Source organism: Saccostrea cucullata, unplaced genomic scaffold, assembly GCF_032062105.1.
Source record: "Saccostrea cucullata isolate Sc308-1 unplaced genomic scaffold, CSIRO_AGI_Scuc_v1 ctg689, whole genome shotgun sequence".
Classification (NCBI taxonomy): domain Eukaryota; kingdom Metazoa; phylum Mollusca; class Bivalvia; order Ostreida; family Ostreidae; genus Saccostrea; species Saccostrea cuccullata.
The window spans coordinates 203599-225920 of record NW_026929140.1 but is presented as its reverse complement, the minus strand read 5'-3'; the positions used below and the strand labels follow the sequence as shown (position 1 = coordinate 225920).

The 22322-nt window shown below is 30.6% G+C and overlaps 1 protein-coding gene across 1 annotated transcript in view; it reads left to right on the top strand.

The window, feature by feature from the left end:
• LOC134279895 (uncharacterized) overlaps nucleotides 1–22265 on the top strand; it is a 147629-nt gene extending 125364 nt beyond the window's left edge. The window contains exons 36-55 of the mRNA XM_062762311.1: nucleotides 722–832; nucleotides 1009–1119; nucleotides 2580–2690; nucleotides 3498–3608; nucleotides 3785–3895; nucleotides 5553–5663; nucleotides 7433–7543; nucleotides 7719–7829; nucleotides 8964–9074; nucleotides 11409–11519; nucleotides 11693–11803; nucleotides 13991–14101; nucleotides 15945–16055; nucleotides 16230–16340; nucleotides 18001–18111; nucleotides 19319–19429; nucleotides 19602–19712; nucleotides 20717–20827; nucleotides 21519–21629; nucleotides 22123–22265. Coding sequence (XP_062618295.1) covers nucleotides 722–832; nucleotides 1009–1119; nucleotides 2580–2690; nucleotides 3498–3608; nucleotides 3785–3895; nucleotides 5553–5663; nucleotides 7433–7543; nucleotides 7719–7829; nucleotides 8964–9074; nucleotides 11409–11519; nucleotides 11693–11803; nucleotides 13991–14101; nucleotides 15945–16055; nucleotides 16230–16340; nucleotides 18001–18111; nucleotides 19319–19429; nucleotides 19602–19712; nucleotides 20717–20827; nucleotides 21519–21629; nucleotides 22123–22265 — 2252 coding nt within the window. The remainder of the gene's footprint in view (nucleotides 1–721; nucleotides 833–1008; nucleotides 1120–2579; nucleotides 2691–3497; nucleotides 3609–3784; nucleotides 3896–5552; nucleotides 5664–7432; nucleotides 7544–7718; nucleotides 7830–8963; nucleotides 9075–11408; nucleotides 11520–11692; nucleotides 11804–13990; nucleotides 14102–15944; nucleotides 16056–16229; nucleotides 16341–18000; nucleotides 18112–19318; nucleotides 19430–19601; nucleotides 19713–20716; nucleotides 20828–21518; nucleotides 21630–22122) is intronic.
• Nucleotides 22266–22322: the final 57 nt, after the last annotated feature.

The window sequence follows — 22322 nt, the reverse complement described above, 5'->3', positions numbered from 1 at the left end:
TCTAGAGGGATAGCATGGAAAAGATGGTTCTATTCTCATAACATATAATACAGATTAAAATATATATTAAATAAAAAGAAGTCTATGTAATAAAAAAACTCAAGTTTTGAATTTTTTTTAAATATGCCCATTAGCGATTCCTGTTTAACAAACACTTTTTCGAAGTACAAGTTATTAATCGCTGAATGTGGATTTTCAAACAATATTTTAAATCATTTTAAACACTGAATTGTTGGAAGAAGTTATTCTCTTCAATGAAATCTGATCCAACTTCTAATCTTATTTGCAAAGCGTCCTAAGCTTGTTTGTTCTTTTCCCTATTTATATTGTACATATGTAACATGTGTCACTTTAATTCGATAATTACTTGTTATACTCATGTTTCATGATTAAGCAGATTAAGTTCGTGAGGAGATTTGGAAATGCATCCTCGAAATAAAGATTCTCAGATTCATTATCTTAAAAAAAGTTTATTTTTGACAATACCTTTAATCAACTAAGGAAGAACCGTTTTGTATTGTATCATACTTAGAACCAATTTTACAATGGATATCTCATAGACATGTTTCAAATATTGGGTCATAGTTACGCTCAAATAATATACTTATACTTCTTGAAACGGTCTTGTTTGCAGCTAGGGAACTATGGATTGTGTGAGTAAAGCTTTATTTTTTATTCGATGAAAAACACATTAAAATGTTTTATGAATTCTTTTTTTAAGCCTCCTGTAATATTGGAGGTCAGTGCTTCGTAGACGGGAAGATAAATGACGCAATATCCTGTCTGCATTGCAACTCATCCCTAAGCACAGAAAAGTGGTCTTTAAGCTCGGGTAAATGATCTTAAAGGAAAACAATCATTAACATTTACATGTAATATTCTCCTTATACCAATTCACTTCACCATTAATATGTCTTAAAGAAAATTTTGGAGAATAAATTGTGTGATTTATTTTTGTGATTGCATTTATTGATATTGATTAATACAATGTTTCCAATGGTTCTTTAGGTTATTGTTTGATCGATGGTCAATGTTTCCAAACAAATCAAAGCAAAGGTGTTGAAGTGTGTAAAAAATGTGATCCTCGTCAAGACAAATACAACTGGACTCTGAGTACTGGTAAAATAAAAAAAAGTTATAGTACACATTCATATAATGTTTATGTTTGAAAATCTATGATGCATCGTAGGAAGCAGTACAATGTTGACCACTATGTTGCAACGCTGTTCAAAATATCCACAGGATGAAAATCCACCATTCAGTCGACTGAATGGTAACTGAATGGTCAGTGAATGGTCACTGAATGGCCACTGAAAAGTTACTGAAAGCCGCCTTTCAATTTTAACTGAAAGGTCTTGTTTCTTCCTGTTATCGGATGAACATAAGCACTCCTTCTTTTGCAGCATTTTAGATTTTACAGTAAGAGAAAATTTAAAATAAATCCCCCAAACTGGTCCCAATTTGTAGCATATCAGGACGAAAATCAATATTTAAATTCCTTCGGCCCTGAGGCAGAAGATCCTGAAAGGTTCTCTTTTTAAATATTAAATTAAAACAATATTTCACTCAATATAAATTTGAAAGTACTTTGTAAATTCGGGCTGTACGGCACAGTCTGCCATAAAGCTGATTTCAAAATACTGTTTTAAATAGGAATTTTGAATTTTTCACATATTTATGTATCAACGCTACGTTTTCTTTTCTTTTTTGCAAAAGGATCAGTGTATATAGATTTAATTTCTTTCTTTCAAAATGCAAAACTTTCGAGCGTCATCAATATAAACAGTTGTTGCTTTTGCTAGATTAAAAACAGCATCCTGAATATGGGTTTCCTTTTTATCACATAAAGGTCTCAAGATTTTCAATTATTGTAGAGTCTTCGAAATTGTACATTTATACGTATACCGTTGAAAAATCTAATTTAGTATTTCTAAACCAATGACAAAAAGAAATTACATTACTTTGAAGTTGCTTTAATAACTATTTCGTCTCTGAAGCTGTTTCCATCTTATTTAAACACAATTTTATATTTTGATGTCGATCCATTCGGATGGCCGATGCCGCCCTTTTCTGTCATTTTGTTTTGAAATGTGTTTCTTGCGGTTTTTCCCTCATATTTTCACTGGCTATATATAAAAAAGATATTATAGAATTAGTAGGTGTTGATGGCTGCTTTTTCTGAAATAGCATTTTTTTCACAATTTTTTTTTTCGTATTTAAACACTGTATGGGGCATGCACTCTCTGTTTCTCTTTCTCTATTCCGCAGTCTCCTTCTCTATTACACTTTATATCCCTACTACTTAAGCGACTTTTACAACATTAGTAAGTTCACACAAAAATAAAAACACAATTCTGTTTTGGATTTTCAGATTAAATATTTCGAAATACTATAGATATGTCTTAAATATATCTAATACTATTCATTGTAACGAATACATCATTGTCTAAAAACGTTATGGGCAATCATCATTTTCTCAAATCATAGATTTAAGTTTAACGTAATTAGTATTTTTCGTATACGTTTGTTTGTATTGAATGTCAAGTAAGCAACAAGCATTTCTTTTTTTTTAATTGCAGGGTATTGCTTTGTCAATGGAACATGCATACAAGATGGAGAAATCAACAAAGTTAATCCATGTTTGAAATGCAACGTTTTAAACAGCACTTACTCATTTTCTTCAAATCCTGGTAATTATCAATTTCTATAAATCGAGTAAAAGGTGCTTAATTTCAGTAAGTGATATATTTTTGTGATAATCTTCTAGAGGGATAGCATGGAAAAGATGGTTCTATTTTTTAAAGTCAATTCTCATAACATATAATACAGATTAAAATATATATTAAATAAAAAGAAGTCTATGTAATAAAAAAACTCAAGTTTTGAATTTTTTTTTAAATATGCCCATTAGCGATTCCTGTTTAACAAACACTTTTTCGAAGTACAAGTTATTAATCGCTGAATGTGGATTTTCAAACAATATTTTAAATCATTTTAAACACTGAATTGTTGGAAGAAGTTATTCTCTTCAATGAAATCTGATCCAACTTTAATCTTATTTGCAAAGCGTCCTAAGCTTGTTTGTTCTTTTCCCTATTTATATTGTACATATGTAACATGTGTCACTTTAATTCGATAACTACTTGTTATACTCATGTTTCATGATTAAGCAGATTAAGTTCGTGAGGAGATTTGGAAATGCATCCTCGAAATAAAGATTCTCAGATTCATTATCTTAAAAAAAGTTTATTTTTGACAATACCTTTAATCAACTAAGGAAGAACCGTTTTGTATTGTATCATACTTAGAACCAATTTTACAATGGATATCTCATAGACATGTTTCAAATATTGGGTCATAGTTACGCTCAAATAATATACTTATACTTCTTGAAACGGTCTTGTTTGCAGCTAGGGAACTATGGATTGTGTGAGTAAAGCTTTATTTTTTATTCGATGAAAAACACATTAAAATGTTTTATGAATTCTTTTTTTAAGCCTCCTGTAATATTGGAGGTCAGTGCTTCGTAGACGGGAAGATAAATGACGCAATATCCTGTCTGCATTGCAACTCATCCCTAAGCACAGAAAAGTGGTCTTTAAGCTCGGGTAAATGATCTTAAAGGAAAACAATCATTAACATTTACATGTAATATTCTCCTTATACCAATTCACTTCACCATTAATATGTCTTAAAGAAAATTTTGGAGAATAAATTGTGTGATTTATTTTTGTGATTGCATTTATTGATATTGATTAATACAATGTTTCCAATGGTTCTTTAGGTTATTGTTTGATCGATGGTCAATGTTTCCAAACAAATCAAAGCAAAGGTGTTGAAGTGTGTAAAAAATGTGATCCTCGTCAAGACAAATACAACTGGACTCTGAGTACTGGTAAAATAAAAAAAAAGTTATAGTACACATTCATATAATGTTTATGTTTGAAAATCTATGATGCATCGTAGGAAGCAGTACAATGTTGACCACTATGTTGCAACGCTGTTCAAAATATCCTCAGGATGAAAATCCACCATTCAGTCGACTGAATGGTAACTGAATGGCCACTGAAAAGTCGCCTTTCAATTTTAACTGAAAGGTCTTGTTTCTTCCTGTTATCGGATGAACATAAGCACTCCTTCTTTTGCAGCATTTTAGATTTTACAGTAAGAGAAAATTTAAAATAAATCCCCCAAACTGGTCCCAATTTGTAGCATATCAGGACGAAAATCAATATTTAAATTCCTTCGGCCCTGAGGCAGAAGATCCTGAAAGGTTCTCTTTTTAAATATTAAATTAAAACAATATTTCACTCAATATAAATTTGAAAGTACTTTGTAAATTCGGGCTGTACGGCACAGTCTGCCATAAAGCTTATTTCAAAATACTGTTTTAAATAGGAATTTTGAATTTTTTCACATATTTATGTATCAACGCTACGTTTTCTTTTTTTTTTTTTGCAAAAGGATCGGTGTATATAGATTTAATTTCTTTCTTTCAAAATGCAAAACTTACGAGCGTCATCAATATAAACAGTTCTGGCTTGTGCTAGATTAAAAACAGCATCCTGAATATGGGTTTCCTTTTTATCACATAAAGGTCTCAAGATTTTCAATTATTGTAGAGTCTTCGAAATTGTACATTTGTACGTATACCGTTGAAAAATCTAATTTAGTATTTCTAAACCAATGACAAAAAGAAATTACATTACTTTGAAGTTGCTTTAATAACTATTTCGTCTCTGAAGCTGTTTCCATCTTATTTAAACACAATTTTATATTTTGATGTCGATCTATTCGGATGGCCGATGTCGCCTTTTTCTGTCATTTTGTTTTGAAATGTGTTTCTTGCGGTTTTTCCCTCATATTTTCACTGGCTATATATAAAAAAATATTATAGAATTTGTAGGTGTTGATGGCTGCTTTTTTCTGAAATAGCATTTTTTTCACAATTTTTTTTTTCGTATTTAAACACTGTATGGGGCATGCACTCTCTGTTTCTCTTTCTCTCTGAATTCCACAGTCTCCCTCTTTATTACACTTTGCATCCCTACTACAATATTTTAAATCATTTTAAACACTGACTACTACCTAAGCGACTTTTACAACATTATTAAGTTCACACAAAAATAAAAACACAATTCTGTCTTGGATTTTCAGATTAAATATTTCGATATATTATAGATATGTCTTAAATATGTCTAAAATTATTCATTAAAACGAATACGTCATTGTCTAAAAACGTTATGGGCAATCATCATTTTCTCAAATCATAGATTTAAGTTTACCGTAATTAGTATTTTTCGTATACGTTTGTTTGTATTGAATGTCAAGTAAGCAACAAGACATACTATTAACGATTTGTATTAATTTGAAAAAGGATAGAAACAGATATTTAGAGAAAAAAGCTCAATTGTTAGTTTCCTAAAGCAAAACAATATGTATATTGATGTTTAAAAAGAGTACAGAATTATGAAAATGAATGCGAAACAACTGTTCTTACAATTTAAAAGAAAGCAAAGATTATGCATTTGTTCACTATTTTTGAATTGCAGTGTATTGCTTTGTCAATGGAACATGCATACAAGATGGAGAAATCAACAAAGTTAATCCATGTTTGAAATGCAACGTTTTAAACAGCACTTACTCATTTTCTTCAAATACTGGTAATTATCAATTTCTATTAATCGAGTAAAACGTGCTTAATTTCAGTAAGTGATATATTTTTGTGATAATCTTCTAGAAGGATAGCATGGTAAAGATGGTTCTATTTTGTCAAGTCACTTCTCATAACATACAATTCAGATTAAAATATACATTAAATAAAAAAAAAAAGTTTATGTAAAAAAACAAAAAAAAATCAAGTTTTGAATTTTTTTTAAAATATGCCCATTAGCGATTCCTGTTTAACAAACACTTTTTCGAAGTACAAGTTATTAATCGCTGAATGTGGATTTTCAAACAATATTTTAAATCATTTTAAACACTGAATTGTTGGAAGAAGTTATTCTCTTCAATGAAATCTGATCCAACTTCTAATCTTATTTGCAAAGCGTCCTAAGCTTGTTTGTTCTTTTCCCTATTTATATTGTACATATGTAACATGTGGCACTTTAATTAAGGTCTTCCGTCTCCAACGGAAGACCTTCTACTGATTCTGTTGGTAAAGATTATTATTCTTTTTTTTTTCTTGACTTAAGCCAACTTTGAGGCCTCATATCTCACTCATTTCTCAACGGATTTCGCTCAAATTTTCAGAGGTTATAGACGTTTATAAACTCTATCAGAATAATGACTAAAATTTCAAAAAGTCACTTCCGGTTTTGAGTTATTCCCCTTTAAACGAAAAATCATAGGCTTTCGTTTCCGGATAAAGGCTAAGAATCCACTAGAGCTGGAGCAGAAATTTTACTTGTTTTAGATAACAGAAGGATTGAAGTTGTGCACATCGGTTTTTGTTTTTCGATTTCTGCATTCAAAATGGCGCTATATAGGGGTCAAAAATTAGAACGCCTAAAAGAGCGAAATTTACACATATTTTCCTTTTTATCTTGAAAACTAAAAATATTTTGTTAAGACATGTTGAATAAAAGTTGTGCATAATTACAAGGAATTTCATTTGATATCATTAAAAAGGGGCTGGCCCCTAAAATTAGGAATCTAGGGCCCTTGAAAGTTTTTGTTTAATATCTCAAAAAGTATTGAGAATTTATAATACGTCAAATAAGCAAAGTTGTTCAAAATGTCAAGCTTTATCTAATGAGGTTGTCAAAATACGTCCGGGGACGTCACTTCCTGTCAAACCGGAAGTAGTAAAAAAATTGCATATTTTGTTGTTCTTGACAGGTTTTTGGATATCATATGTCCCTGGAAGCTTAAATCTTAATTTTCCGTCCGTTGACGGTACTTCCGGTCAAACCGGAAGTTGCCAAAAATGGCTTGATTTTGCAAAAATGAACATAGATTTGGAGGATTAAACCATTTTTCGACTTCATTACTCTTTTTTTTTTCAAATGAAAGTTACTTCCGGTCAAACAGGACGGAAGACCTACTCGTTGCTTTGCAACGAGCTCGGCTCTAGTTTGATAACTACTTGTTATACTCATGTTTCATGATTAAGCAGATTAAGTTCGTGAAGAGATTTGGAAATGCATCCTCGAAATACAGATTCTCAGATTCATTATCTCTATTTTTGACAATACCTTTAATCAACTAAGGAAGAACCGTTTTGTATTGTATCATACTTAGAACCCATTTTACAACGGATATCTCATAGACATGTTTCAAATATACGGTCATAGTAAAGCTCAAATGATATGTTTATACTTCTTGAAACGGTGTTGTGTCCAGCTAGAGAATTATGAATTGTATGAGTAAAACTTTATTTTTCATCCGATGCAAATGTTTATTAATGTATATTAAATTCTTCTTTAAGCCTCATGTAATATTGGAGGTCAATGTTTCGTCGACGGGGAGATAAATGACGCAGTATCCTGTCTGCATTGCAACTCATCCATAAACACAGAAAAGTGGTCTTTAAACTCGGGTAAATGATCTTGAAAGAAACCCAATCATTAACATTTACATGTAGAATTCTTCTTATACCTATTATTTTCACCATTAATAACTTTTATAGAAAATTTTGGAGAAAAAATTGTGTGATTATTTTTGTGATTGCATTTATTGATATCATTTATACAATGTTTTCAATGATTCTTTAGGTTATTGTTTGATCGATGGTCAATGTTTCCAAACAAATCAAAGCAAAAATATTGAAGTGTGTAAAAAGTGTGATCCTCATCATGACAAATACAACTGGACTCTGAGTACTGGTAAAATAAAAAAAACAGTTATAGTACACAAGCATATAAGGTTAACGTTTGAAAATCTATGGTGCATCGTAGGAATCAGTACAATGTTGACCACTATGTTGCAACGCTGTTCGAAATATCCGATGAACATGACCAATACTTCCTTAGCAGTATTTTAGATTTTACAGTAATAGAACATATAATATAAAATCCCAAAACCAGTCCAAATTTGTAGCATTTTAGGAGGAAAATTGATATTCGAATTTCTGCGGCCCTGAGGCAAAAGATCGTGAATGGTCATATTTTAGCTGATTTCAAAATACCGTCAAAAATTTGTTTAACATTTGTATGTATTCACGCTAAGTTTTCTTTATTTTGCAAAGGGATCAATGTGTATAAATTTAATTTATTTCTTTCAAAATACAACACTTACGAGTGTCATCAATATAAAAAATTCAAATACGCAGGCCAGTTGCAGGCCAGTTGTGGCTTGTGCTAGATTAAAAACAACATTCTGAATATGGGTATCCTTTTTATCACATAATTCAAGATTTTCAATTTTTGTAGTGTCTTCGATATTTTACATACCGTTGAAAAATCTGATATTGTATTTCTAAACCAATGACCAAAAAGAAATTACATTACTTTGAAGTTGCTTAAATAACTATTTTTTCTTTGAAGCTGTTTCCATCTTATTAAAACACAATTTTGTATTTGATGTCGGTCCATTCGAATGGCCGACGTCGTCTTTCTCTGTCATTTTTTAAACGTGTTTCTTGCGGTTTTTATCTCATATTTTCACTGGCTGTATAAAAAACGATACTATAGAAAACAGTAAATGTTGATCAATCACCATTTTCTCAAATCATAGTTCTAAGTTAAACGTAATTACATGTAGTAAATTTTGTATATGTTTGTTTGTATTAAGTGTCAGGTAAGCAACAGGAAATATTATTAATGATTTGTTTTGCATCAAAAAATGATAGAAACAGATATTTAGAGAAAAAAACTCGATTGTTAGTTTGCTAAAACAAAACAATATGTATATTGATGTTTAAACAGAGTTCATAATTATGAACATGAATGCGAAACAACCGTTCTTACAATTTAAAAGAAAGCAAAAATTATGCATTTGTTCACTTTTCTGAATTGCAGGGTATTGCTTTGTAAATGGAACATGCATACAAGATGGAGAAATCAACCAAGTTAATCCATGTTTGAAATGCAATGTTTTAAACAGAACTTACTCATTATCTTCAAATCCTGGTAATTATCAATTCTTATTAATCGAGTAAAATGTGCTTAATTTCAGTTAGTGATATATTTTTGTGATAATCTTCTAGAAGGATAACATAAAAGGATGGTTCAGTTTTGACATGGCACTTCTTATGCCATATAAAGCAGATCAAAATATGCGTTAAACAAAAAAAATCTTCAAGAACACACGTTTTGCATATTTTAAAAAATGCCCAATAGCGATTCTTGTTCAACAAAATACATCTTTTCCAATGTGAGTCATTTATAGCCGTAATGCTGACTGAGGATTTTCGTACAATTTCTACAGTCATTATTCAAACTGAATTGTTCAAAGAATTTATTTCTCCTCAATGAAATCTGATCCAACTTCTTTATTTTAAGGAGTTTGGCTCCTGATATTTAAATTCTTAAACTTTTCTTGTCAAGTATATTTTTACTTTCTACACACATAACTTAATTGAAAATCAAATCAAAATATAGGGGTCAATATGCTTCTTTTGGCGCTACAGTGCATTAAATATAACCTTTTTACACTAAAATATGTGCCTTAAGTATCAGTCACATTATCCAGCGATGGGGTGTACGATGAGAAACCGATGCTTTTTTTGATGAAAATGGCGTGGTTGCCGGCCGGACACCACCAGTGATCGGACGGTGACTGAGGCCATTTTGCGAATCGGTGGGGTCATAGGTAGGAAATAATTCGTAGTTAAAATTCAGCGATGTCTCCAGCGATGCTCACATCGCTCTTTATCGGCAACCCATCATTAACACATCTTTCAAGGATAAGCCGATGTATGGCCGCGCATCGTCCAATAATTCGTTGAATCTGAGGTCAACAGTGATATGAGTGGTGTTCAACGGATACATGTAACGGCCGATCACCGGTCGATGTTCGTCCAAACATTGGCCCGTAGTCGACCGACGTACGAACGATGTTCACCAATGTATGAGCGATGTAATATACATAGGCCGATTATCCTGGAACATCGTTTTATAATTTGCAATGCATTGCTGGGCCTTTGTAAGTCCGGCCGGCAACCACACCATTTATATCATAAAACGCATTGGTTGCCCATCGTAAACCCATCGCTGGATAATGTGACTGATACTTTAAGGACTACTAAACTGATGTGGACCGATGTTGGGGCATCGTTAACACATCCGATTACTACTGGTTTACGGCTACCGACCGGGAATTGTGACCTAGGCATTAATAAAACAAATTACATCTTCAACGTTTGCCCCCATATATTTTTATCAAAATAAAGCATGAAACAAAATATACCCTAAGCCTATTTTTAAAAATAAAAGACACTTTAAAATTGTGACTGAGAAAAAATTCAAAACTGCTCTGCATAATCAATTATTTGACTTTTTTGCAAAAACCAAATGTGATATTTCTGGATTTGAAAATTTAAAAAGAAAAATTATAATAAGTCTCAATATTTCAAAAGTGGGAATATATGATGACAATATCTAAATATAATTAAAAATGTGTCAATTTATGTTAAAATTGGCAAAAAAAAAATTCCTGCACATTTAGAATATATTTTCTATCATAATTCGTCAAAAAAAAAAAAACGATTTAATAGATATTTCAGAACAAGCATATATAACGCATTTCACTGCAAAAAAAGCTTTGTGTGCAACCGGCATGGAAAAATAGGAATCTAAATTTAACGGTACTGTATGTAGGTCAAAAGGGAGAAATTAATATTTTTCTTCTAGAAAACCTTCTGCCACAAAATATAGTTCCCGGCGTAATCCTACTTGAATGGAATTTAATTGCAGTTTTTTCATTGAATATCGTTCGATTTTCATTTTAGAATCTAAATTCAATATTAAAACTTAGAATAAGATGCAGAATTTTAGAAATAAAGGTCCTGACCAAAATCACTCAAAAGCACAGGACCGAACGTCCTTAAAAAGTGCATTCACCTTGTGTTTTTTTCTATTTATTTTGTAACATTTCTTTCTTAAATTTGATAACTATTTGTTTTCTTCATATCACATGATTAAGCAGATTAAGTTCATGGATAGATTAGGAAAAGCATATTCAAACTACAGTTTCTCAGTCTCATATCCTCCATTTCTTATCAATACCTTTAATCAACTAATGAAGAACCGTTTTGTATGGTATCACACTTAGAACCCATTTTATATTGGATATCCCATAGATAATTTTCAATTTTAGGGTGAACGTTATACTAAAAAAAATATGCATATCCTTATTAAAGCGGTGTTGATTCCAGCTAGAGAACGATGAATCAAATAACTTAAAACTTTATTATTCATCCAATGGAAAACACATTAAAATGTTTATTAAAATTCTTTTTTAAGCCTCCTGTAATATTGGAGGTCAATGTTTCGTTGATGGGGAGATAAATGACGCAATATCCTGTCTGCATTGCAACTCATCCCTAAACACAGAAAAGTGGTCTTTAAGCTCGGGTAAATGATCTCGAAAGAAAACAATCATTAACATTTACATGTAAAAATCTTCTTATACCAATTCATTTTACAATTTATAACTCATAAAAAATTATGGAGAATAAATTGTGTGATTTATTTTGGTAATTGCATTTCTTAATATTATTTGCACAATGTTTCCAATGATTCTTCAGGTTATTGTTTGATCGATGGTCAATGTTTCCAAACAAATCAAAGCAAAGATATTGAAGTGTGTACAAAATGTGATCCTCATCAAGACAAGTACAACTGGACTCTGCGTACTGGTAAAATAAAAAAAAGTTATTGTACAGAAGCATATAAGTTTTATGTTTGAAAATCTATGGTGCATTATAGGAATCAGTACAATGTTGACTGCTATGTTGCAACGCTACACGAAATGTCCGATGAACATGTCCACTCTTTCTTTAGCAGCATTTTAGATTTTACTTTAATAGAAAATATTAAATTAACCCCCCCCCCAAAAAAAAACCGCCCATAATCTTTAGTATACTTGGAGGAAAATCAATATTAAAATTTTTTGCAGCCCTGAGGCAAAAGACCCTGAAGGGTAATCTTTTAAAATATTGAATTAAAACACTTTATTATTCAAACTAAATTTGTAAGTACTTTGTATATTCAGGCTGTACAGCATAGTCTGACATTAAGCTGATTACAAATTACCGTCAAAAATAGGAATTTTGAATTTTTTCATATTTGTTTGTATTCACGCTAAGTTTATTTTATTTAGAAAAAGGATAAATGTATATAAATTTAATCTATTTCTTTCAAAATACAAAACCTAATATTTCACTGGCTATATAAAAAACGATACTATAGAAATCAGAAAATATTTACACACTGTATAACTGCTTTATCGGTAACAACAATTTTTCATAAACGTTTTTTTTTTTCGCATTTCAACTCTGGGGCATGTACTCTCTCTCTCTCTCTGTCTCTGCTACCTACGCGACTTTTACAAAATTATAAATATTTTGATATAATATAGATACATGTACATATATCTTAAATACGAGGGGTTATCAAAAAGTTCGTGGACTAGCGGCATCAAATTAAAACTGCTTTAGGCACATCAACCAATTTTAAAATATCTAGTTAGCATCCTCTTTTCTATCTAAAGAATAAACCATAAATCATAAATTTTATTTTTCAATAAACGAGTAATGTTTTTTGTAAGCAATGGTATGTCCAGGCGGCGCAACCTCGAACACGACGTTTTTGCGACCTTTGTGTAGCTGAGAAAAAACTCTTTTGCTATGAACATTTGACATCCGATATTCTCGTTAATTCAGGTATGTGTCGGGACACAATTGTTCCATAAAATATGAAATTTTCAATTCATTCTGTCCTATGTTCTATGAAATTTTATCGTAAATTTTACCTGGTATGTCCAACTAAATGAGGCCTTGCAAATGACGTCAAAAGGGGGGTGGGGTTTCCATCAAGTAACTATCTATAACATTCTATCAAGTTTTGCCCCTGAAAAAACTTATATAGACCTAAGAAATGTTTAAACTGGCTACAGAGAAATAAGATACATCCAGAATACTTGTCTTTTAATTTCAAAATAGATTCAGAGAGAAAAGGGATACACAGTTAATGTCGATTTGTAGTCAAAGTGTGAAAAATCAATCGCGTCAAAAAATGACGTTGATCATATGTTGTAGGTATTGAACTCCCAAAATCAAAGTATACTGGCACAATCAAGCGAGGATCTCTCCCAATGTATAAATCCATTTGGAATATTATATTCATTGAAAGCCGCTGTTCATGACATTGTAAAGTCATATAAACAAGGCGGGATTAAGTCCTTACTCAGCTCCATCCAAAAAAGTACATGAGGTAGAAGAAGAGGACATTGAAAAAACAATGACATTGTCGGACGTCATGAAAATAAATGACGGCAGCGCCGGGTGATCATATATTGTCGTTTTTATTTTATAATAATTTGGCAAATAATGAACGTATCAAGCTAAAATTTTCAACATTTCTTTATTTTTTGTTGTTTTATGTTCCTTTAAAATTTTGTAAACTCAGACCACTTAGTACTGATTTTATAGCCTCAGTCCACGAACCTTTTGATAACCCCTCGTATATCTAAAACTATTCATTGTAACAAATGTCTCATTCTCTACAAACGTTATGGGCAATCTTCATTTTCTCAAATCATAGTTATAAGTTTAACGTATTTAGCAATTTTTGTATACGTGTGTTTGCACTGCATGTGAAGTAAGCAACGACGTAAATTAATGATTTGTTTTATTTCGAAAAATGATAGAAACAGATATTTAGAGAAAACACTCGGAATGTTAGATTTGTAAAACAAAACAATATTAATATTGAGGTTTAAAGAGAGTACATATTTTTGAACATGAAGGAAATCTCGAAACAATCTATCTTAAAATTAAAAAAAAGCACAGATAATGCATTATTTCACTATTTTTAAATTGCAGGATATTGCTTTGTCAATAGAACATGCATACAAGATGGAGAAATCGACAAAGTTAATCCTTGTTTGAAATGCAACGTTCTGAACAGCACTTACTCATTTTCTTCAAATCCTGGTAATTATCAATTCTTATTAATCGAGTGATCAGTGATATATTTTTTGTGATACTCTTCTAGAAGTATAACATATAGAGGATAGTTCTGTTTTGGCAGAGCACTTCTTAACGAGGCCTGATCTAGTTGAAAATTACGAAAACGGAATGATAAAAAATTTTAATTCTTGGAAATATACTTGTATGTTTTATGCTTAGAAAAATTAGAATGAAATTTTGTTACCTTGCCTTTATTGTAGTGAAATGGGGGCACTGTCAAGATATGGACCATTTTGTCTTGTTTTTATACACAATTACATACTAAAACTCTTCAATAAACAAAGAAATTTACAAATCAAAAAAAATACATGATGAAATTCTTTGTTTTTCACATATATCATGCTAGGTTCATTCTTCTTTTAAAAAATGAAAAGAAAATTGGAGTTAGCCATTATTGCAGTGAAAATGGGGCATGTCAAAACACAAAATTTGGATTTATTTTATCCAACTTCGTATTTTATATGTCGCAATGGGTTTAAATAACACCAACAAACGATTGTGATACTGTATTAGTTTATTTCCTACATTATGAAATAATTTTCTCGCCATGCTTTATTTTTCTCTCAACACGCAACGTTGTTTTACGTGGAAAAAGGGGTAGAGGGAGGAGGAGGGGGGGGGGACAAAATTGCGATTTTCACTAATATCGTAATATATAGAAAAATAAAATATTTCGGGGGTTCAATTTAAACGATTTATAGACTTATTTTATTTTTTAAATCTGAAGATAATCCATGCATATTTAAGGACGCAATAAAAAAGAGTGTGTATAAACACTTCAACATGTTCAGAGAGATAGACTAAAATCGTTTACTTTTAGTTGCAATGTTTGTTTTTTTTAACTCACAAATTGAAATAAAACAGGATAAAATTAATGAAACTGTACCAAAAAATTGGTCCGTCAAAATAAATTAGGTTCCAAAGTTGTTTATTCATTTAAATATTTTAAAAGAAAATTATAGAAATGCCAGCTTTCAATGCATAGTCTATAGAGCTACCAGGTAATCAAGATCAGCGAAACATTTTAGCGCAATTTGACGTCATTTTAATTGTGACGTTATTATGTTCAAATGTGACGGCAGTCAAGGGTATTGTGACGTGCCTCAGTCGACGTTGAGTTAAAAGGTATGCGCAGATCAAGTAGATCTGGCCTCGTTAACCATATAAATACAGATCAAAATATGAATTTAAAAAACTTCTTCGTAAAAAACACACGTTTTGCATGTTTTAAAAATATGTCCATTAGCGATTCCTGTTTAACAGGATACATTTTACCAGGTACAAGTTATTTATCGCCGTAATGCTCACTGGGGATTTTCATACGACATTTTAGGTCATTTTTCTTACTGAATTGCTCGAAGAAGCTGTTTCATGTCGAAATCAGATCCAACTTCTAATCTTACTTTCAAAGCGCCTTAAGTTTGTGGTTTTTTTTCCTTTTTATATTTTAATATTTGTCTCTTAAATTTGATAACTATCTGTTATGTTCATGTTTCATGATTAAGGAAATTAAGGTCGTGAAGAGATTAGTAAATGCATATTCTAACTACAGTTCCTCAGATTCATTATCTTCATTTTTACAATACCATTATTCAATTAAGAAAGAACCGTTTCTATGATATCGCACTTAGAACCCATTTTATATTGGACATCCCATAGATAATTTTCAACTCTAGGGTCGAACTTATACTCAAAAATATGCCTAGCCTAGAGAACTAGCTAGAGAACGATGAATTTTATCACTTTAAACTTTATTAATCATCCAAAGGAAAACACATTAAAATGTTTATTAAAATTCTTTTTTAAGCCTCCTGTAATATTGGAGGTCAATGTTTCGTTGATGGGGAGATAAATGACGCAATATCCTGTTTGCATTGCAACTCATCTCTAAACACAGAAAAGTGGTCATTAAGCTCAGGTAAATGATCTTGAAAGAAAACCAATCATTAACATTTACATGTAATAATCTTCTTATACCAATTCATTTCACCATTTATAACTCATAAAAAATTTTGGAGAATAAATTGTGTGATTTATTTTAGTGATTGCATTTCTTGATATTATTTATACAATGTTTTCAATGATTCTTCAGGTTATTGTTTGATCGATGGTCAATGTTTCCAAACAAATCAAAGCAAAGATATTGAAGTGTGTAAAAAGTGTGATCCTCATCAAGACAAATACGACTGGACTCTGCGTACTGGTAATATAAAATAGTTATAGTACAGAAGCATATAAGGTATATGTTTGAAAATCTATGGAGCATCATAGGAATCAGTACAGTGTTGACCACTATGTTGCAACGCTGCTCGAAATGTCCGATTAACATCACCACTCCTTTTTTAGTAGCATTTTATATTTTACAGTATGAGAAAATTTAAAATAAATCCCCCAAACCAGCCCCAATTTTAGCAGATTATGACGAAAATCAGTATTCAAAATTTTTTGGGCTTGAGGTTAAAAACTTCAAGATCATTTTTTTTAAATATTAAATCAATACACACTATTTCATGGAAGCTAAAAGTGTAAGTGCTTTTGATATTTAAGCCGAACGGCTAAATTCGAAATAGCGTTAAAAGAAGGGACTCGTTTCAAGTGTTCATGGATGCAAGCTACTATACGTTTTCTTTATCTTGCAAAAGTGCAAATATGTATAGAATATATTTGATTTAATTTTAAAATTCAAAACTTACTAGCGTCATCAATATAAACATTTCACATACACAAGTTAATAGAACCTTGCTCTAGATTTATAGCAACACACTGAATATAGATATCCTATTTTCATCACATCACGGTAGATATTTAATTCTTGTAGTATCTTCCAATTTGAACGTACTGTAGCAAAATTGTTTATACCAAATTTTAATCAATGAAAAAAATTGTTGCTTGATTAAATATCTTGTTTTTGCCGGTGTTTAAATGTAATTAAAATCGTTTGTTTTGACGTTGTTGTGTTCGGACGGACAACGTCACTTTTTCTCTCAGTTTTTTAAAAACGTATTTATAATAATAATAAATTATTTCTTATGATATTTTCAACGAAGTGTGATAAATATAGTCTATGTAAATCTGAAAATCCGGAAAAAAATTGAGGCATTTTTAACGTAAAATTGTCACTTTTTTAGTAATATCTGAAAATTTACATCATATCCCCCATTTAGACTTTACCATAGTTTTCTTGCTTTTTAAATTCTCAGTGCCAGAAAAAGCACATTTTATTAGCGCAGAAATGTCAAGTAATTGACTATGCGAAGAAAGTTGAAACTGTTTCTTAGTCACAATTTGAAAGTGTCTTTTTTAAATAGACTTAAAGTTCATTTTGTTTCACACTTTAATTGAATAAAAATATTGAAGGTAAAACGTCAAAGATGTAATTTTTAATTAAGACACAAATTTCAGTGCACAAAGGTCATATTAAATGTACATGTACTGTAGCGCCAAAAGAAGCATATTGAGCCCCATTTTTGGTTTGAACTTTAATTAAGCTATGTATGTAGAAGCTAAAAATATACTTGGCAAAAAATGATTAAGACTTTAATATCAGGATCCAACGTCATTAAATAACAGTTAGAAGTTTAACGTATTTAGCAATTCTGTATACGTTTGTTTGCATCGCATGTCAAGTAAGCAAATAATCATAATATTTATGATTTGTTTTAATTCGAAAAGACATACATAGAGATAATTTGAGAAAAATCATAAGCTTAGTTTGCTAAATCAACAAACATATTCATATTGACGCCTTAGCCTGGTTCAGAATAATGAACATGAATGCATTCTTACATATATGTAAAACAATCGCTCTTTTTAATTTAAAACAAAGCAAAGATAATGAATTATGCACTATTTTTGAATTGCAGGGTATTGCTTTGTCAATGGAACATGCATACAAGATGGACACATCGACAAAGAAAATGCATGTTTGATGTGCAACGTTTTAAACAACACTTACTCATTATCTTCAAATCCTGGTAATTTTCAATTCTTAATAATCGATTAAATTGTGTTAAATTTCAATTAGGTAAATATTTTTTTTGTGATATTCTTCGAGAAGGATAATATAAAAGAAGATGATTCTGTTTTGGCTGGGCACTTTTCATAACATATAACAGAGACCAAAATAAGCATTAAAACAGAAAACGTCTACTCGAGAAATACAAAAATGTTTTTTATGTATTAAAATATACCCATCATCGATTCTTGTTTAACAAAACATCTTTACAGAGTATTGCTTTCCAAATATAAGTCATTTATGTTGACCATAGATTTTCATATTCTCACACTTAATTGTTGTAACAATTTTTTTTGATAATAACAAGGAGCACAAGGAATTTTTCTCCTCAATGTCACCTGGTCCAAATTCAAGTGCTATATTTATTTAAAGCGCCTTTGTGTGCTCTTTTTATTATTTAATTTTTTCAATGGACTGTAAAGTTTTATAACTCTTTGTTATCTTTACATGTTATGATAAAGCGATTAAATTTTGAGCAGTGTTTTGGGAATGCATATGTATCTTCGAACTATAGTTTCTCAGTTTCATTATTTTCATTTTTGCAATATCTATGCAACTAAGGAAGAATTATTCTGTATGATATCACACTTAGAACATGTTTTTAAATTGGATGTCGTAAATAGGGAAAATATAGGGTCACTGTAACGCTCAAAAGATATGCTTTAATTTCCTAAAAAGGTTTTGATTCAATCTACGGAACGAAAAATTGTATGAAAAATCTTTATTATTGAACCGATAGAAAACACATAAATATGTTAATCCAAAGTTTTTCATGATAATGAGACCAGACAATTCTGGCTATTCGAAGCTTGTTTTTCCTTAACATCTTGTATAAATCATTAAAAACGCAATGTAGTGAAACTGTAATCTATTGAAATAACAAATGACTAAAACTAAACACTACATAACATATTACAAAAAAAGTTTTATTACAATTAATTTGCTGAGCCTATAACAAAATATACAATGAATGAAAATTGCCTAGTTAAACATACAGACAAGTCAAATGTCATAATTTTTCCTAATCACATGACACAAAAACAGCCTAGCCAATAGTATAATGGTAAAAACACTTAAAAAGCAAATAGGTGGTTACAAAATAGTCATAAAGAAAGGGACATACTGGCTAGAATACGTGACTTACTATTTTTAAAATCTTTTTTAAGCTTCCTGTAATATTGGAGGTCTATGTTTCGTTGACGGTAAGATAAATGACGCAATATCCTGTTTACATTGCAACTCATCTCTAAACACAAAAAAGTGGTCTTTAAGCTCAGGTAAATGATCTTGAAAGAAAACCAATCATTAACATGTAATAATCTTCTTATACCAATTCCTTTTGATTATTATAAAATCTTCTAGAAAAAAATTTGGAGAATAAATTCTGTGTTTTATTTTAGTGATTGCATTATTTATATCTTTAATAAAAGATTTCAAATGTTTCCCTAGGTTATTGTATGATCCATGGTCAATGTTTCCAAGCGAATCAAAGCAAAGATACTGAAGTGTGTAAAAAATGTGATCCTCATCAAGACAAATACAACTGGACTCTGAGTACTGGTAAAATCGAAAAATTAAAGAACACAAGCATATTAGGGTTTATGTTTGAAATTCTATGAAGCATCGTTGGAAGCAGTACAAAGTAGACCACATTGTTGTTACGCTGTTTGAAACGTCTGCCGAACATGGCCACTCCTTCTTTAGCAGCATTTTAGATTTTACAGCAATAGAAAATTGAAATTTGAAAATTAAAATCCCCCCAAACAGCCCAAATTTTAGCGGACGATTTTTTATGACGAAAATCAATATTCAATTTTTTATGGGCATGAGGTTAAAGAGTTCAGGTCACTTTTTAAAATATTAAATCAAAACACAGTATTTTACGGAAGCTAAAGGTGTAAATATTTTTTTATATCCAAGTTGCACGGCCCTGTCTGAAGTAAAGATAATTTTAGAATAACGTCAAATATAGGGACTCTGAATTTTATTCACGTGTCTATAGACACACGTTACGTTTTTTTTATCTTGCAAAAGGACCAATATGTATAAAATTAATTTGATTTTATTTTTTAAAATTCAAAATTTCATATACAAAGGCCAGTAGGGCCTTGCGCTGGATTTATAACAGCATTCTTAATGTAAATATCCTATTTTTTGTCACATAACAGTAGATTTTTAATTCTTGTAGTATCTACTTAATTGTGTGTGTACCGTTAAAAAATCTTTATAATAATTTTAAATCAGTGAGAAAACTAGTTGCTTGAATATATAAATATCTTGTCTCTGGTGTTGTTTTAATCTAATTAAAATACAATTTTATGTTTTGATGCTGTTTCCGTTCGAATGGCCGACGTCACCATTTCGGTCAGTTTTTGCAACGAATTTCTTGCGGTTCTTACCTAATATTTTGATAAGCCCTCGTAGAGATATTTTTAAGAATTTATATTGACGCCTTAGCCTGGTCCAGAATATGTTATTATCATGGATACATTCTTAAAACATTTGCTCTTTTAAATAAAAACAAAGCAAAAATAATGCATTTGTTCACTGTTTTTTAATTGCAGGATCTTGCTTTGTCAATGGAACATGTATAAAAGATGGAGAAATTGACAAAGTAAATCCGTGTTTGAAGTGCAACGTTTTAAACAGCACGTTCTCATTATCTTCAAATCCTGGTAATTTTCAATTCCTAATAATCGAGTAAAATGTGCTTAATTTCAGTTTGATATATATTTTTGTGATATTCTTCTAGAAGGATAATAATAAAAAAAAATGGTTCTGTTTTGGTAGGGCGTTTCTCATAACATATAACAGAGACCAAAATAAGCATTAAAACAGAACGTCTACTTTAGGAACTATACCTTCTTTAGCAACATTTAAGAATATTTTGCTATGTAATGTGCTTTTATTTAAAAGAAACAATTGTTACTGATTTATTTAGATGAACAAATCGTCGATAAATGAAGTATATAACCAAGGATAAACAAAACAACATACTTGGAATTCATTATGGTCCTTTTAAATATGTTTTAACGTTACACAAATACCACATTCAATAATAAATCTCTTCGTTTATTATTTATTGCTTTTTTTAGAATAAAAAATCAAACAAAAAAGCAAACACTAAGCAAGCAATTAGACTTCATTTGTTACATCTGATTTCTAAGCAAGTATACAGCTACCTATTCAGTGAACACAAATGCATGACTGCAAGGATGGGATGAGATTAGAATAGTTATATTCAAATAATCCATATATAGGTGAAATCTACTGATGAAGAACAATAGAGCCAAAGTGATTCAGGCTGTGGCCTATAGACCTCTCGATAAAGGAAGTTTCTTTAAAAATGCGTTCCTTTTTTTATAGGTCATTGTCTGATTGAAGGACAGTGTTTCAAGATGGGACAAAATCATGCCAAACAGAAGTGTAAAGTCTGTGATCCTCCTCAAAATAGATTTCAGTGGACTCTTGATACCGGTTTGTAAGATATTCATCCAAAATCTGCTTCATATATTTTTGCATTAACTGGCAAATTTAAAATAAGTCAAACGTTACATGTGTTATTCTATTTGCCATGTTCAAAAATATTTTTGTGATCAACTGAGCTTTTAGAAGCCTTGCACTTAGCAATAGAGACAAGAATGCATTCTGGTGTATTTTTTTATGATTATATCTCCAAAACATTTAGTGATATTAAGAATACTTTGCGATCGTGAAATTTGAAATTATACTAGTCTGTTATAATTTATTAACTAAGAAATTTTAGAGTGAACAAGCACGTTGTGAACATTTTTATTCATGAGCAAGGACTCTTAGATTTTATTTGTGCTAAACGTAGTGTTCATATCTAAAATGACACCAAATTTGTATAATTTAGTACATAAAATATTTTGAACACACGACTATGCACTTTATAGACTAATTTAGTGTTATGATATTTTTGTCTTTTATAACTAATTGTTCTTTGCAGGGTATTGCCTTATAAACGATTCTTGCATGCAAGATGGAGAGAACAACAATCAGTTTAGCTGTATGATGTGTAACACGTCAGCCAGTGTGAAGAACTTGTCGCTTAATAAAGGTAGCATAGGAACACTTCTAAGAAAATTCTAAGAATACATGTATACATTTTAACCAGCATAAAAATGAGGAAAAAAGGCATTGTCTTTT